This window comes from Elephas maximus, chromosome 4 (assembly GCF_024166365.1).
Source record: "Elephas maximus indicus isolate mEleMax1 chromosome 4, mEleMax1 primary haplotype, whole genome shotgun sequence".
NCBI lineage: Eukaryota > Metazoa > Chordata > Mammalia > Proboscidea > Elephantidae > Elephas > Elephas maximus.
Window position 1 is genome coordinate 87295693 of NC_064822.1, and position 18112 is coordinate 87313804.

An 18112-nucleotide genomic window follows, 5' to 3' on the forward strand; every position below is an offset into this window, starting at 1 on the left:
ATTGCCATTGGCCAGCCCTAAGCATATGGCCATACCTAACGGTCAAATAAGCTGAGAAATATAGTCTCTAGAATTAGTAGACAACCAAGTGTCCAGCCAAAACTTGAGAAACAGCTCTATTATTAAAAGGAAAAGGAAGAGATTGGATACTAAGGGACACTAGCAACCTGTATTATGCCACATGAAGTATTCAGACTGTTCCTTGACTCGTATTAAGTGCTCAGTTACTGTTAGCTGTCATTATCATTGGAAACGCTGGTGGCGTAGCGGTTAAGTGCTACGGCTGCTAACCAAGAGATCGGCAGTTCAAATCCGCCAGGCGCTCCTTGGAAACTCTATGGGGCAGTTCTACTCTGTCCTATACAGTCGCTATGAGTGGAAATCGACTCAACAGCAGCGGGTTTGGTTTTGGTTAGTATCATCATCATTATCATTTGAGATAGTTATTGTTTCTGTCCTGGGCTAGGTCACGTTTCAATACTGCTCCTGCAACTTTTCTTGCTTGTATATGTTGTACTTTACTCTTGAGGCCTCTGCTTGTAATCCCCTGCTTTGTTTTGCAGTATCTATAGAATTTACTTTTCAGAGGGCTCAGATTCTTCTCTCATCATGTTCTAAACTAAATTAAATACCCTAAATTGAAAGGTGGTTGCTGCTGCAGTTGACCTCGTGCTGTTTTTCTTTAAGGCTCTTTATCTTTGCATGTATGTAATTCACATGCTAAACTGCTCTAACTATTAAGCAGTAGTCTGTTTTTCTCCTTGAGTTCAAAAACATCTATTCATACTCTAGCATAATAGGAATTTTATTTATTAGGAGGTCTGCTTTTATCAGAAAGGGCCAGTTTTCACAGTGCGATTTGGGAGTATGTTTCCTGGAGAAACTCAAGATACCCTTCTTTTGCCATTTTCTTCCTTTCTGTATGGATTTAAGTTATGTAAAGAGTCTTGTATTGCCAACTTTGAGAAGTGAAACTTAGACAACAGTTTATTGCCATTTGCTTTATTTCTTTGGAAATTTGTGATATAAAATAAAATGTATAATGTTTAAATAACTTATTATATTTAATTAACCAATTATTTTCAACTATGTCATTTTCTAATACTCATTAAACACTGTTCAGTAATACTTCTCACATTTATTTGGAAAGCATACCAAGAATTCTTTATTTCACATGAACTTCTATATTTTACATATGCCCCTGATGATTTCTTTTTTCTAAATATAACCACCTTATGAATCTATGGTATCTATGTTGGTTTTAGCAAAAAATACTCTGCTCATTGAGGTGCTCTCCTTTGGCAAGTTAAAGAGCAGGTGGTTTTGATATAATACAAATTTGAAATTAAACTAGCTTTGTGGTGTTTAAATCAATTCAGTTTGAATGAGATTTCCAATAAAAGAAGTAGCTTACTGTCTTTATTTTATGCTCTCCAGAGAAATGAGGAAATATTTCTCATTTTGAGTGCTGTAATATTAGTTATATGCTAATTTTGAATGCTTCTTCTTCTTCTTTTTTTTTTTTTTTTCACTTAAAGGCAGGGAAGATAAATTGATGAAAGTTGGATACCCTTATTAAATTTTCTAAGTCCAAACGAGGATATGTATGTAAAAAATCATTTCTAAAGATGATGTCTATAAGGGTCTATTTCTAATTATTAATTTCTTGCCATTTTGAAAAAATGAGAGGAATGCTTAACCTTACTCATCAGCCTGAACTATAAAACACAGACTCTGTGGAAGGGAAGCAGAAATATAAGAACCAGTGACATTTTGAAGAATAGCCATTTAAGACATCTGTCACATTTCTAGTAAGCCTGCAACCCGGTATCAAAATACAGTGTTAGTTTTGATTTCATCCTTAAGTTCTAAGTAATTAGCTGTGACAAAACTTAATATATTAGGATATAGATTTTATACCAAGGATAAATGATAAGGATAGAATGATTTGCCTTACTTATTTTCAAAACACCTTATTTTTCGACAAGGTAACGCAGGCATGCGATACAAAATTCAAAATATATGGAAGTCTGTACAGTTTTAAAACGTAAATTTTGCTTCCATCATTGTCTATGCCTGAGTTTCCTCCTCCAGGCTTTATCATTTCCAGAATTGGATAAAACATATATAACAAATATAAGCAGAGGAAGAGTTTCAAGGAAAAGTCAGGTCACTCAGGGCTTGATGTAGGACTCTATCCAGCAAAATATTCTGCCTTATTGGGAAGTTAATACATGTATATTTAAGCCAAATATTTCTGACATGTAGATGGGTTTCTTTTTTCCCATAGTTCCTGATTTCATGTTTCAGAAATCGAGAGATGCACAGGCCTTTAGTCTAATAACCAGGTGCTCTTTTTTAATGCTACAGGGAATTCTGAAGAAGTTGTTTCAGTCAGCATTCTTTATTTTCCTTTTTAATTGAAACTGTAGCCCTTGTTCAAGTCGCAAGGAACAATATTGTGGCATCTGAGGGAGAGGCATATCCATATGGCAGCTTTTCAGAAGGTTAAAGTGCCTGGAAGGCAGATATGCAGAGTCTCGGTGCTGTACTTAATTTTAGAAACTTCTTAATTTTAATGTGTTGTCCATGGCACAAAAGAAATTTTCACTGGGAGACTTTTGTGGTGTTTGAGGTAACAACTCTTATGTTACTAGAATCCCTTAAGAACAAGGCCAGCAGGAATGATTCCCTTTCTTCTGAAGATTTTCTTTGGCTTTCATAGCCTCCAAAGTACTTTATAGCATGGCTAGACTATATCAAATTTCCATGTTTAGATCTACACCCATAATTTAACATTTTCCTTTTTGAATTGTATAGTACCACTGCACTGTAATTCAAATACGTAGAAAAACTTCACAATCATCGCAGTTCCAAATGTTTGGGATCTGTAACAGGATAAATTTTCAGCAGCCTCAATATGACCTTGTTACTTCTTTTTTAAATTAAGGGAAGAGAGAAACCTTTTGTTTTTTAATCTAGCTTTTCTGAAATTTTAGATAATAGTTGCTTCTTGTTTTCTAAAAAGAAATAGGGCTGAATTCATCACTCTCTCACTCCTCAGACATCTGGAATTTACTCTTTAAGAACGTGCACCTTCATATTCCCCGAGGGTTGAGTTGACGAGATCTGAATGTTGCTTAATTTCTGCCAGCCTGGGTAGCAGGAGATCATGAACCTGGACTTGAATTTGTAGCCTGTTTTGAGTAAATGAAAGCCTGAAGACCAGGTTCAAGTCTTTTTCCCAGATTATACTCCTTAGTCCCTTTTTATACTGTGTTTTTAAATCACCTCTTGATGATAGGTTTTAATCACATTATTTCTGTCTGTATCTTAAAATTTTCTGTAATGTCTAAGTACTGTTTTTGTCTGAACACTGTTTTCAAAGATAGCCTAACATTTCCCTCTAACACAACTACGTCTGTACCTCAGTTGCATCGATCATAGCAAAGACCCAAACCCATTGCCGTCAAGTCGATTGCAACTCATAGTGACCCTATAGGACACAGTAGAACTGCCCCATAGGGTTTTTAAGGAGTGGCTGGTGGATTCGATTTTACTGACCTTTTGGTTAGCAGCCAAGGACTTAACCACTATACCACCAGAGCTCCTCATTGATCATAGGCCTTTACACGCACGCACACACGCATATAACCAAAAAAACCCAAACCTGCTGCCATCAAGTCGATTCTGACTCATAGTGTATATATATGTGTGTGTATGTATATGTATATAAAGAAAGCCTGTTGGCTCAGTGGTTAAGCACTTGGGTACTAACTGAAAAGTCAGTGGTTGAAACCCACTGCTCTGTGGGAGTAAGATGTGGCAGTCAGTGTCTGTAAAGATTTACAGCCCTGGAAACCCTGTGGGGCAGCTCTACTAAAAATAGTAGGGTTGCTATAAGTCAGAATTCTACTCCAAGGTGATGGATTTGGTTTTTTTGGTATATATGGGTGTGTGTGTGTGTGTATATGTGTGTGTGTATGTATATATCTGTGTATGTATATGTAGTATTAACATTATGTATATTTAGTTTATAAAATATCAAACATACATGAAAAATAAATCAAGCTATCCATTTCTTTTAGTTTTACTCATTTTATTTTTAGTTGAAAATTTGAAAAGTTCTGAAATAAATGTAAACTTTGATTTTTTTTAAGAAAGGTGAAATTGCGTGTGATTTCATATGATATAGCAATTGTTTTATCTGTACTACTGTAGTCAGTAAGTAAACTAAGAGTATAATTACAGACAGTAATCAACTGAAAAGTTTTAGTAGTTTCTCTGTGGGTAATCAGACTTGGCAAATAATCAGACTTGGACATTTCGATATCATGTTCATTTATTCAGTTTAGTCAACAAGTATTTGTTGAATTTCTTCTACGTGCCATGCAGTGTTCTAGGTACATTGGGTAAAGGTACATCAGTGAATTGCACAAAGAAAGACTCCAATTTCCAAAGGGCTGAAATTCTAGTGGGGGTACTACTGAATTATTATGTTTTGCCTCTAGCTTGCTCTATATCCTTGTATTTTTCTGTATTTGTAAAATGTGACCTAAAGATCAATAGATAAAATGTTCTGTGATTTTTAAAAAATCTACTGTTCCTATAGTTAGTCACAATGTATTCTTTTAAGGTCGTATACTCAATACCAGCATGATATTAATGTTTTGGAAGTTATCTGGTTCTTTAGACACGTTTGCTCTGCAAATATGGACAAGTCATTTAATTTGGTGAATATAGAATCAGATCTGTTACAGTATGGCTGTTTCTAGGGAAACGAAAAACTGAATTTCTTTGGACAGTGGGCTGTAGCCTGAGTTGCAGTAGTCCACTACCCTGTGTCATTTAAATTCTAGCATGTATTTGGTTATATTTTAGAAATTTGGCACATCAACTGCTTATGTGTGTTGGCTGGGCTATGGCAGTTTTTGACTTAATGTCTTTGTTTTCTGTGCATGTAATAATTGTAGAATATGTAACATATTTTTCCTTCCAAGGGTTTTATAATGCTTCACACACTACATTTTATGCTATTCACAAAATATCCTGCAGAAATAATGAACATTTCCAGTCTAAAATAATAAAGCTTAAAACATTGAGGTCCCTGATAGCGATTAAATATACTCAGGGACATGTTTAGTAACTGAAGTTGGTAGTTATAATTTTAAACCTAGTGAACCTTCCAGTAAATACTGGTATTTTGATAACCTTGATTTTTTAAATATCAACCTTCTTACAAGGATTAACACTCAACAAATACCAACTGCGTGTGCTTACTATGTACAAGACACTTTGTAAGAAGCTGTGCATGATATGTAAGGATGAGGAAGATAAAGCTCCTGTACTACAGGAACCTGCAGTCTGGTTCATACCTTTAAAATCACTCTTAAACAAGTATGATAGTTTTCATCAAGCTGAGTGGGTTAAATTCCCTAGGATGATGCAGCAAATCTCTGATAGAATTAAGAACTATATTTATTGAAAGTCAGCAAAGCATCCCCTGCCCTTGGTGGTATTCTTTTCATGATAGAATATATTGGGATACATCTTATTTTTTCTATCTACACATAACATCCAAATGCTTTATGTATGTTAGAAACAGTTTAAATAGTTTATAAAGGAAGTAGTTCTTTCTTATATCTTTACATAGTATTGTATCAGCCCAAAGAAAGACTTCCTTTTATCTTGGTACATATAGAGAAAATTACTGAAAAAATAAAAACAGCAGGGAGATGTCAGGTCAATATTCATCTTTATACTTTAACAATATATGAGAAATTTAAAGGCAATTATTATGGTATTATTACATTGGAAAGTAAATATTCAGCTATACAGTAGTAGAGAGAGCCATAAAAGCAAATGACTAGCATCAGTGCATACATTTGTTTAAATATGTCCATGATGGTTAATATTCTAGTTATGAGGACAGTTTTTGAAAGTTACCTCAGTTACTTAGATGTGACACTAATAATTCTACTGTTGCGTAGTTTAGGCTAAATTTCTAAACTCCTAGTTGTAGCATACAAGGTCTTCAATGTCTGGCACCTGCCTGCTTTTCTGCCTTTGGGCCTCACCATTCACTGTCACTCTTAACTCCGGTTTTATGCTCCAGCTGTTCTTACCTATTTAATGCTTTCTGTATATGCTAGTGAGCCCTACAAGTGGACTGGGGATATCTTTTCTTTCTCTGATGAATACCTGGCATAATTCTATGGTATGTGATTATGTAGAACATGCTTATCTTTCATCAATAAGCTGAATTTAATGAAGACAGACTTTTATGTTTTTAGTCTTTATGTTCCCAGGACCTAGTTTGATGTTCCTTTTGTAATTAATCTTAGATGTGTGGATTTAAATAGCTGAATTGGGGCTAAGATGAGAGGTTCTAACTATATAAAAGGTCAGTTGCTTTTGCATAGAGAAAAAAAGAGCTCAAAGCCACAGCTTTGCCTCTCACTTGACTCTTACATCTTATGAGCACTTGCCTCCCTGAAGTTTGGAAGAAAATGAGTATATGGTATACAAGTTAATTGCTAGAGAAAAAAAAAAAAAAACAGCTATTAAAATTGTTTCTTAATTATGGTGAGACAATATTATTGTATTTAATTTATTTACCTGTTCCTTCAATAATCTAAAAATCAGTTGGAGGGATACAATCTACTAAAAATCACTCCCACGCATCTGTCATGCCGTGGGGGCTTGTGTGTTGCTGTGATACTGGAAGCTATGCCACTGGTATTCAAATACCAGCAGGGTCACCCATGGTGGACAGGTATTAGCTGAGCTTCCAGACTATGACAGACTCGAAAGAAAGACCTGACAGTCTACTTCTGAAAAGAATTAACCAGTGAAAACCTTATGAATAGCAGCAGAACATTGTCTGATACAGTGTCAGGAGTTGAGCCCCTCAGGTTGGAAGGCACTCAAAATATTACTGGGGAAAAGCCACCTCCTCAAAGTAGAGTAGACCTTGATGATGTGAATGGAGTCAAGCTTTTGGAACCTTCATTTGCTGATGTGGCACAATTCAAAATGAGAAGAAACAGCTGCAAACATCCATTAATAATCGGAACCTGGAATATACAAAGTGTGAACCTAGGAAAATTGGAAATCATCAAAAATGAAATGGGATGCATAAACATTGATACCCTAGGCATTAGTGAGCTGAAATGGACTGGTATTGGCCATTTTGAATAAGACAGTCATGGTCTACTGTGCCAGGAGTGAAAAATTGAAGAGGAATGGCACTGGCTTCATCATCAAAAAGAACATTTCAAGATCTGTCCTGAAGTACAACGCTGTCAGTGACAGGATAACATCCATACACCTACAAGGAAGACCAGTTAATACAACTGTTATTTAGATTTACACACCAAACACTAAGGGCAGAGATGAAGAAACTGAAGATTTTTACCAAATTCTGAGGTCTGAAATTGATCGGACATGTAATCACGATGCATTGGTAGTTACTGGTGATTGGAATGCTAAATGTTGGAAACAAAGAAGAAAGATCAGTAGTCAGAAAATACGGCCTTGGTGATAAAAATGACACCAGAGATCACATGATAGAATTTTGCAAGACTAACGACTTCTTCATTGCAAATACTTTTTTTCACCAACATAAATGGTGACTATACATGTGCACTTTATCAGATGGAATACACAGGAATCAAATCTACTATATCTGTGGAAAGAGATGGTGGGAAAGCTCAATATCATCAGTCAGGACAAGGCCAGGGACTGACTGCAGAACAGACCATCAATTGCTGATATACAAATTCAAATTGAAACTGAAGGAAAGTAGAACAAGTTCATGAGAGCCAAAGTACGACCTTGAGTATATCTCACCTGAATTTAGAGACCATCTCAAGAATAGATTGGATACACTGAACACTAACGACCAAAGACAAAGCAAGGTGTGGAATGACATCAAGGACATCATACATGAAGAAAGCAAGGGGTCGTTAAAAAGACAGGAAAGAAAGAAAAGATCAAAATGGATATAAGAAGAGACTCTGAAACTTACTGTTGAACATTGAGTAGCTAAAGCAAAAGAAAGAAATGATGAAGTAAAAGAGCTGAACAGGAGATTTCAAAGGGCGGCTCCAGAAGATAAAATATTAGAATGACATGTGCAAAGGCCTGGAGATAGAAAATCATAAGGAATGAACATGATCGACATTTCTCAGCCTGAAAGAACTGAAGAAAAAATTCAAGCCTCGAGTTGCAATGTTGAAGGAATCTATGGGGAAAGTATTAAATGATACAGGAAGCATCAAAAGAAGATGGAAGGAATACACAGAGTCACTGTACCAAAAAGAGTTGGTCCACGTTGAGCCATTTCAGGGGGTAGCATATGATCAGCAACTGATGGTACTGAAGGAAGAAGCCTAGACTGCAATGAAAGCATTGGAAGAAAGCAAGGCTCCAGGAATTAAAGGAATACCAGTTGAGGTGTTTCAGCAAATGCATGCAGGGCTGGAAGCGCTCACTTATCTTTGCCAAGAAATTTGAAAGACAGCTACCTAGCCAACCAACTGGAAGAGATCCATATTTATGCCTATTCTCAAGAAAGGTGATCCAACAGAATGTGGAAATTATTGAACAATGTCATTAATATCATACACAAGTAAAATTTTGCTGAAGATGTTTCAAAAGTGGCTGCAGCAGTTTATCAACAGGGAACTGCCAGAAATTCAAGCTGGGTTCAGAACATGACATGAAATGAGGGATATCATTGCTGATGTCAGGTGGATCCTGGCTGAAAGCAGAGAATACCAGAAAGAGGTTTACCTGTATTTTATTGAGTGTCCAAAGGCATTCACCTGTGTAGATCGTGACAAATTATGGAAGACCTGGAAAAGAATGGGAATTCTAGAACACTTAATTGTGCTCATGAGGAACCTTTACATAGATCAAGAGGCAGTTGTTAGGACAGAACAAGGGACTGCTGCATGGTTTAAAGTCAGGAAGGTGTGCGTCAGGGTTGTATCCTTTCACCATACTTATCCAATCTGTATGCTGAGCAAGTAATCCAAGAAGGTGGACTATATGAAGAAGAAAGGGGCATCAGGATTGGAGGAAGACTCATTAATAATCTGCGTTATGCAGATGACACAACTTTGCTTGCTGAAAGTGAAAAGGACTTGAAGCACTTGCTCATGAAGATCAAGACCACAGCCTTCAGTCTGGATTACACCACAACATAAAGAAAACAGAAATCCTCACAACTGGACCAGTAAGCAACATCATGATAAATGGAGAAAAGATTGAAGTCGAGGGTTTCATTTTATTTGGATCTGCAGCCAACAACCATGGAGGCAGCAGTCAAGAAATTAAAGCATGCATCACATTAGGCACATTTGCTGCAAAAGACCTCTTTAAAGTATTGACAAGCAAAGATGTCACCTTGAAGTCTAAGGTGCACCTGACCCATGGCCTGGTGTTTTCAATTGCCTCATATGCAGGTGAAAGCTGGAGAGAGACCGAAGAAGAATTGATGCCCTTAAATTGTGATGTTGGCAAAGAATATTGAATATACCACGGACTGCCAAAAGAACAAACAAATCTGTCTTGGAAGAAGTACAACCAGAATGTCCTTAGAAGCAAGGATGGCCAGACTACATCTCACATACTTTGGACATGCTATCAGAAGGGATCAGTCCCTGGAAATGATTTTATAATAGGTAAAGTAGAGGGTCAGAGTAAAAGAGGAAGACCCTCAATGAGATGGATTGACAGAGTGGCAGCAACAGTAGGCTCAAGCATAGCAGTGATCATGAGGATGGCTCAGGACAGGGCAGTGTTTCCTTTTGTTGTACATAGGGTTGTTGTGAGTCAGAACTGATTCAGTGGCACCTAACAGTTAACAACAGCTACAAATCAAAATTTGGTATTTAATTGTAGGATGTGGTGCAATGAGTTGCTTTCCTATGGCCTTTCTAGCCATGTTCTTTTAAATCCCACAAAATGATTGGTTGGAAGTATGCAAATTGAATGGTTCATGGTCTACTAAGGAGGTTGGTCAGTTTACTATGCAAATTAAGTACCTGTGGTCTACTGAGAGGATTGGTCAGTTTGTGGTCCTAGTGGGAGGACCATGCCCTGAGGTTGACAAGAAGTAGGCTTGTATAAGGATTAATAGTACATATGTTGGAGGGGGCCTCACTACCATCAAGAAGAAGAGTCTGGAGTGGAGCATGTCCTTTGAACTAAGGGCCTGGTGTCCCTGCAGTGAAAATCACCTAGACTTAGAAGAAAGAACAAACACTGATGATGGCACGAGATGGCAGAAAACAGGGGTGGTGGGCTTGCTGGCCCATAGAGCGAGAGCTGAGCACCTTTGCGCAGATGGCTTGCCAGCAGAACCTTTGCGCCGGAGGCTTGCCACCAGAGCTGAAAGAGCTGTAACACTTGCCCATGCAGGGTAGAGACCTTAGTGTGCCCTGTGCACAGGTTGCCTTGGAGGATCCTGTTTAGGGGTCTTCTTATGGCAGGGCAGAGCCAGATGCCTCTTGGCAGGAGCTCTGCCAGTGGAACTAAAAGAGTTGTAACACCTGTGTAGAGCAAGAGAAGTCTAAGTGTGCCCTGTGCAGGGGTTGCATGTCTCTCCTCCTGGGCAACAGGGGCCTGGCCAGTGTGGTGGCAAGAGAGCCCCGCAGGCCCAGGTAGTGTAGCAGCAGCTGGCAGCAGAGGCCAGTAAGTCCCAGTAGCAGAGCAGGAGCTTTGGGCAGCATGGTGGTAGCCAAAGGCAGTGAAGACATGAACACAGCATCAGACTTGAACCATGGCATGCCTGCCCAGCAACATAGGAAAGGACATGGGTAATTTCAGGACGGGTAAGAATTTTCGCTTTGGGAATCTGTTATTATTTACTGTTTGCTTTATAAATAATAATAGTGGTTTTTACTTTGTCAATATTGCATGTGTCTCATGGGTCCGGCTTGAGCACAGGTGGACTTAGCACCATAGAGTGTTTGATCCCAGTGGGTGTGTCTCATTTCTAGCAGTCTAACGGCTGCCTAGAAGTTTAAGCCTGTCTGCATGTGCAATGTGCATACGTAGGATTATTTGGAACCAAGTGTTGGTGTGTTTATATGGCAAATAGGAAAGTGAAAACAGTCCTTTCCATTAAGCAACAATAATTCTGTCTTATCACAAGTCCCAAAAGAGAATGGTGTTTTTCTACCTACAAAAGATGCTGTGTCTCTGTAGTTACCATATACTGATTATTCTAAGAGAGTTGCCTATAACTATACTGTTCTTCAAATTTTCTGAAGCCCAACAAATAGTATATTATAAAGAACCAGTGGTAAATTTAGTATTTAAATTATCTATTCATATTGTAAGGAGATTACATTTTGGTTTATAAATGTTTTTATATAATTCTATATGATTAGTATGAATTAATTATTATGGAATCTTTGGAAAACATGCATCCTGTAAATCAAGGGCTAACACCAGAATAACACACCCATCTGTCTTGGAAGAAGTACAGCCAGAATGCTTCTTAGAAGTGAGAATGGCGAGATTTCATCTCATGTACTTCAAGTATGTTATCAGGAGGGATCAGTCCCTGAGGAAGGACATCATGCTTGGTAAAGTAGAAGGTCAGCAAAAAAGAGGAAGACCCTCAAAGAGATGGATTGACACAGTGGCTGCAACAAAGGGCTCAAACATAGCATCAATTGTGAGGATGGTGCAGGAGTGGACAGTGTTTTGTTCTTTTGTACATAGAGTCACTATGGATTGGAATAGGCTTAATGGCACTTAACAGCAACAACAAAGTATTTTTATTAAATCCCAGAGCTTTATATTCTATTGCTAATTTACTGGTAATTCTTTCTGCAGTTTTAGAGTGACAACTACTGAATTACAGGAGTAGTAAGTAGCATCATCAGACCATCTAACATTTGCAAAAGAAAGTTAATTATCTCAAAACTGGAGAGACCATTCCAGGGGTTTTAAAAATATTTTTGTTACAGTTAAAAAAAAGAAAAATGAATATTTATTAGCATCTTAATGCGTGTTATTTGCAACCAAGTAAATCTATTTTCAAAACGGAGATTATTTAAGAGATTTGGCTTATTTTCTTTTTCTTGGTGAATGTGCCAAAGGTCTGTTTTCTATAAGGCTTGTGTCTGTTTCAACTTACTATTTTGATTATGAGTAGTTTATTATCCAGATAGACCTTTAAAAATAGAGTATTTGCTAAAGAGATTTTATATATATGGTCGAGTACATATTTTAGAATGATTTAGGATTTATAAATAGCATGTAAGATATTAAGAACATTTAAGCATAACATATAATGCTTTAAAAAATAGAAAGCAAAAAAGATAATATTTTAAGCACCTCCAATAAGAAAGTGAGTGGGTGGGACATCTTCAAATGCTGATTTGACTTCCCTTAGAATAGTGCGAATGTCTTTTAACCGATTGAGGATCCAGCATTCGCACTATCCAGTTAAGTTTGTCCAGTATCCCAAGTTTTATGACTTTTTAGGAATACTGCCTTGGGATTCTTACTTCTACATGCTGACTTATACCTTTTCACTTTATGGGTGTGAACTTCCTGGGGGGTAGTTCTTTTATGTTTGAAATTGCTCAGAGTTTCCATCTGCTTTTACTTGACTTGTGGTCTTGAAGATCATGCTTGGCCCATGGGATATTTCAGTGTGCCGAGAGGATGTGGAGTTTTGTCAGCCAGTGAAATATGTCTGGTTTTTTTTTCCTTCTGCCTTTTTTTTTTTTTTTTTTAAAGCAGCTTTCATATGCTTCTCATCCTGTGTGGTCTTCGCTACACTGAGTTTATATTTAACAGAACTACTCACTCTCTTTATCATCTTCTGTGACTTGCTGTTTTTAAGAAGAAGGTGTGTGGAAGGAATGCCGGAGCCAAAAAACTAATATTGGCAATAGGAAAACAAAAATGAAAGCTTAAAGTGGTGTTATATCTGAATGTGCTTCAGTACTCACACACGCATATTTTGTAGATGCAGAAGAGTATCAAATTTCAGATATGCACAAATGTCAAAAAAATTCTCATGCCAACAGTAGACTCCGACTCCAAGTTTTGTCTGAGCTCCAAATGACTTTTTTGTTTGTTTGTTTTCAGGCACTACTACAGTCTTCAGTTAAGCAACAAGTAGAAGCCATTGAAAAACAGTACATTGCTGCAATTGAGAAACAAGCACACAAGTGTGAGGAGCTGCTAAATGCTCAGGTAATAAAAGTACACATCTATCTTAGATTTATACTTTTCTTCTAACCCCCCCTCGCCTGAGAACTCTGTAACTATTTATTCAGTTTTGTGCCATTTACCCTCCTTGGTGTATTTTGGAGAAAAATATGCTTATGCAAACACAAAGTTAAAGTTTGGGAATTTTATGATAGACTTGAAATAGGACTACAGGCCTAAAATATGTGAGTCTCCCCAAAATTAATGATAATTCTTATGTTAGATACTGGATTATAATAATATTTACCAAATAACAAATGTGGAGAGATAGCTATGAAAGTATTATGGCACTTGAAAAAAAAAATTTTTTTTTTTTTCAAATGATGTAAGATTTATAAATAACACACAAAAATTTTGAAGTACTTATGTTTCTTTTTTCCCGTATAGGCATTGATTTCTATTTGGTACGATTTTTCTATTGAATTTTTTTATTTTTTATTTTCTTGATTTAATGTCTTAGAAGGCTTAAATGATTAGTTGGTTTACATTATACAGTCACTTTAAGAGCATTCATAGTGTACTATTCATAACGTATGCAAGAAGTTTCCAGTAACACTTTAGAGAATAAAATAAAACTTGGGAGGTGAAAATTAAATCAACTTTATTTAAAGGAACTGTTTCATATTATGGAAGGGAAATCTACTAAGAATTAGGAAAACAAAATTAGAAATAGTATTAGGACCTTGAGTGGCACAGACATTTTTCACTCAACAACTAATCTAAAGGTTGGTGGTTCAAAACTACCCAGAAACACCACAAAAGAAAGGCCTGGCCATTTGCTTCCATAAAAGTTCACAGCCAAGAAAACCTTACAGAACAGTTCTACTCTGTAACATATGGGGTTACCATGAGTTGGAATGAACTGAATGGCAATGGAGTATAGAATGCACATAGTTGTGGCTTACTTTTTCATCTAATCCAACAATCTCAGCTTTTTAAATATATTGTTTAAGGCTTTTACATTTAGTATGATTGCCAGTATGTTTGGTTTAAATGTACCATCTAGCTATTTGCTACTTGTTCCATGTGTTCCGCTCCTCCCTTTTGTGCCTTATTTTGGATTGAGTGTCTTAATGATTTCATTTTATCTCCTTTCTTGGCTTATCACCTAAGGTTCCTCATTGTGTTGTTTTAGCGGTTGCTCTAAGAGAAAAGTCAGCAATTTTTTCCTGAAAAGTAGTAAATATTTTAAATATTTATAGTAAATATTTTAGGCTCTGCAGACCCCATGGTCTCTATTGCAGCTACTTAACTTTTAACTCTTACCGTTGTAGTGAGAAAGTGACCAGAAACAATGTAAATTAATGGGCATTGTGATGTTCAATAAAAATTTATTTACAAAATCAGGCTACAGGTTGAATTTGGATTGGGGACCAGAGTTTGCCAGCCTCTGCTCTACGAGGACAGGAATTGGTCTAACTTCTAGAGTTTTAAGACCATAAGCTCTTTATTTTCTGTTTATGGTAATTGTTCCCCAAATTTGGTCCATCATTAAACTCCTTTGGAGTACTTGTGAACCATGCTGCCTTTCTGGCAGAGTCTGATACTGTAGTTCCAGGGAGACAAAGGGATACGTGAGGTTAAACCATATGAAACTGGCAATATGAAGCTCCTTTTAATCTACAAAAATAGTTTTACCTTTTTTTTTTTTTTAAGTGCTTTAATCTATTGTATTTTTAGCAAGAATCTCAGTTGATTTCTTTTGTTTTCACAATATTAGGAACCATTATTTATGTAAGGTTTTCTAAATTTTGTTGATGATGGTTAATACTGGAGGTGGTTAGCTGTGCATACTTTCAAGCTTCTCCCTTGGTAATTTTGATTCTTTATGATTTAATTGGGGCACAAGTGTCTGTATTTTTTTTTTTTTCACTTTTTAGTTCTTAATGAACTTGTAAACAAAACTCCCATTTCAAAATAAAAATAAAATCCCAGATCGTATAGATGTTTACAGCGATTACATTTATCTAAGCAACATACATATATGTTCAGTTGTATGATGATAACTAATTTTCTGTGACAAATATGCTTTTTTGTTTAATACCAAGAGCATTATAGAGCTAATGCAGAGTCCTAAAGATAATCTAGTAGTCACTAAGTTCTTCTTAAGTCTTCACTTTAGATGGTGTTATTCTAGTACAGGTAAGCAGGCAGAATCTTTCATATGCTCGAACACTGGAATCTTTGGTTGCTACCATATCAGCTGGCTTGCAAACAAAAAGCCAATCATTTTGAAAATGTTTTAAGTGAACAACTTGCAAACCCCGGGGATGGAAAAACCCTAAGAATGCACAATTGTGAGTATTTACAACCATCACAACTGTGGCTGAAGACTGTTCATGCTGTTCTTCTGAAATGACATCTCAAAGCAGTATAGTTCAAAATAAAAGGTTTTAACAAAAAAAATTGGCATATGCACAATTTCTACACCAATTTGTGTGTCAACCATTTAGTTAACTTTTCCACATGAAAAAATACAATAGAAAACTGGGCACCATGTTTCACCATCTCAGTTAACATTCACAATTACAGTGGCTACAACTCAGAACACAGAATCACCAGCGCTACCCATAGCCAGTTTATACTGATATTAAGTTCTTTATACCAAGTAAACGGTTATCCACAACCACTGGCTAGTGTACATATGAGCTAAAATTTTTAGATTTGAGGCGAAACAAATGCTGCTCTGATCATCTGCTCTGTGTCTTTTGTTCTTCAATTCATGCTTAGAAACCTTTCATGTTACTCTTGGTTTTGTCAGTTTGCTTGCCTGTGGGGGTTTGGGCCTGCTGACCCTACCCACTGGAAGAGGCTGCCTGCTGTGCTGCTTTCTACTTTAACATTGTCCAGTCAAATGTGTAGTCATATCGGTGGTTCAGGGTCCTGAAAAGAATGCAGAATAGCTGCCTTAGATACATGTAATCTGGGGCTTCCTCAAAGCTCAGCCCATGACAATAGTTTAAGTACATGGCAAATTCTGCAGGAAACCCTTTACATAAAACTTCGAAAGGAGTGGACATCTTTTCACATTTTTGTTTCTTTGTTGCAGCCTTTAGTCCCTGCCATGGCAGGCTTCTTCTATTAAAAACATGGAATGCTTCACGAGTTTGCGTGTTGTCTTTGCGCAGGGGCCATGCTAATCTTCTTTGTATCATTCCAATTTTAGTATATGTGCTGCTGAAGCAAGCACAAGTGTGTGTATTTTTTGTTAAATAATTTTTATTGTGCTTTAAGTGAACGTTTACAAATCAAGTCAGTCTGTCACAAATAAGCTTATATGCACATTACTACATACTCCCATTTACTCTCCCCCAGTGAGTCAGCCCACTTCCTCCTTCCAGTCTCTCCTTTCATGACGGTTTTGCCAGTTTCTAACCCTCTCTACCCTCCCATCTCCCCTCCAGAAAGGAGATGCCCACACAGTATCAAGTGTCCACCTGATACAAGTAGCTCACTCTTCATCAGCATCTGTCTCCAACCCATTGTCCATCCAGTCCCTTCCATGTCTGATGAGTTGTCTTCGGGAATGGTTCCTGTCCTGGGCCAACAGAAGGTTTGGGGACCATGACCGCTGGGATTCTTCTAGTCTCAGTCAGACCATTAAGTCTGGTCTTTTTATAAGAACTTGGGGTCTGCATCCCACTGTTCTCCCGCTCCCTCGGGGGTTCTCTGTTGTGCTCCCTCTCAGGGCAGTCATCGGTTGTGACCGGGCACCAACTAGTTCTTCTGGTCTCAGGATGATGTAAGTCTCTAGTTCATGTGTCCCTTTCTGTCTGTTGGGCTCATAGTTATCCTGTGACCTTGGTGTTCTTCATTCTCCTTTGATCCAGGTGGGTTGAGACCAATTGATGCATCTTAGATAGCCGCTTGTTAGCAATTAAGACCGCAGATGCCACACTTCAAAGTAGGATGCAGAATGTTTTCATGATAGAATTTATTTTTCCAATTGACTTAGAAGTCCCCTTAAGCCATAATCCCCAAACCCCCGCCCTTGCTCCGCTGACCTTCGAAGCATTCACTTTATCCTGGAAACTTCTTTTCTTTTGGTCCAGTGCAGTTGAGCTGACCTTCCCTGTATTGAGTATTGTCCTTCCCTTCACCTAAAGTAGTTCTTATCTACTAACTCATCAGTAAATAACCCTCTCCCACCCTCCCTCCCTTCCCCGTCTACTAACCACAAAAGAATGTGTTCTTCTCAGTTTATACTATTTCTCAAGATCTTATGATAGTGGTCTTATACAATATTTGTCCTTTTGCATCTGACTAATTTCACTCAGCATAATGCCTTCCAGATTCCTCCATGTTATGAAATGTTTCACAGATTCGTCACTGTTCTTTATCGATGCATAGTATTCCGTTCTGTGGATATACCACAATTTATTTAACTGTTCATCCGTTGATGGACACCTTCGTTGCTTCCAGCTTTTTGCTATTGTAAACAGAGCTGCAGTAAACATGGGTGTGCATAGATCTGTTCCTGTGAAGGCTCTTATTTCTCTAGGGTATATTCCAAGGAGTGGGATTTCTGGGTTGTATGGTATTTCTATTTCTAACTTTTTAAGGAAACACCAGATAGATTTCCAAAGTGGTTGTACCATTTTACATTCCCACCAGCAGTGTATAAGAGTTCCAATATCTCCACAGCCTCTCCAACACTTATTATTTTGTGTTTTTTGGGTTAATGCCAGCCTTGTTGGAGTGAGATGGAATCTCATCGTAGTTTTAATTTGCATTTCTCTAATGGCTAATGATCGAGAGCATTTTCTCATGTATCTGTTAGCTGCCTGAATATCTTCTTCAGTGAAGTGCGTGTTCATATCCTTTGCCCAATTTTTAATTGGGTTGTTTTTCTTTTTGTGGTTGAGTTTTA

The 18112-nt window shown here is 37.3% G+C and overlaps 1 protein-coding gene and 1 non-coding gene across 15 annotated transcripts in view; one reads left to right on the forward strand and one right to left on the reverse strand.

Moving 5' to 3' along the window:
* Positions 1–18112, forward strand: part of CCDC91 (coiled-coil domain containing 91) — a 457065-nt gene that overhangs the window by 272103 nt on the left and 166850 nt on the right. For all 14 annotated transcript variants that reach the window (XM_049882721.1, XM_049882732.1, XM_049882720.1 and 11 more), the window contains one exon: positions 13120–13227. In XM_049882721.1, coding sequence (XP_049738678.1) covers positions 13120–13227 — 108 coding nt within the window. The remainder of the gene's footprint in view (positions 1–13119; positions 13228–18112) is intronic.
* LOC126076628 (U6 spliceosomal RNA) lies at positions 16326–16432 on the reverse strand. The gene has a single exon (XR_007517555.1). It is a non-coding gene; the product is annotated as a U6 spliceosomal RNA (small nuclear RNA).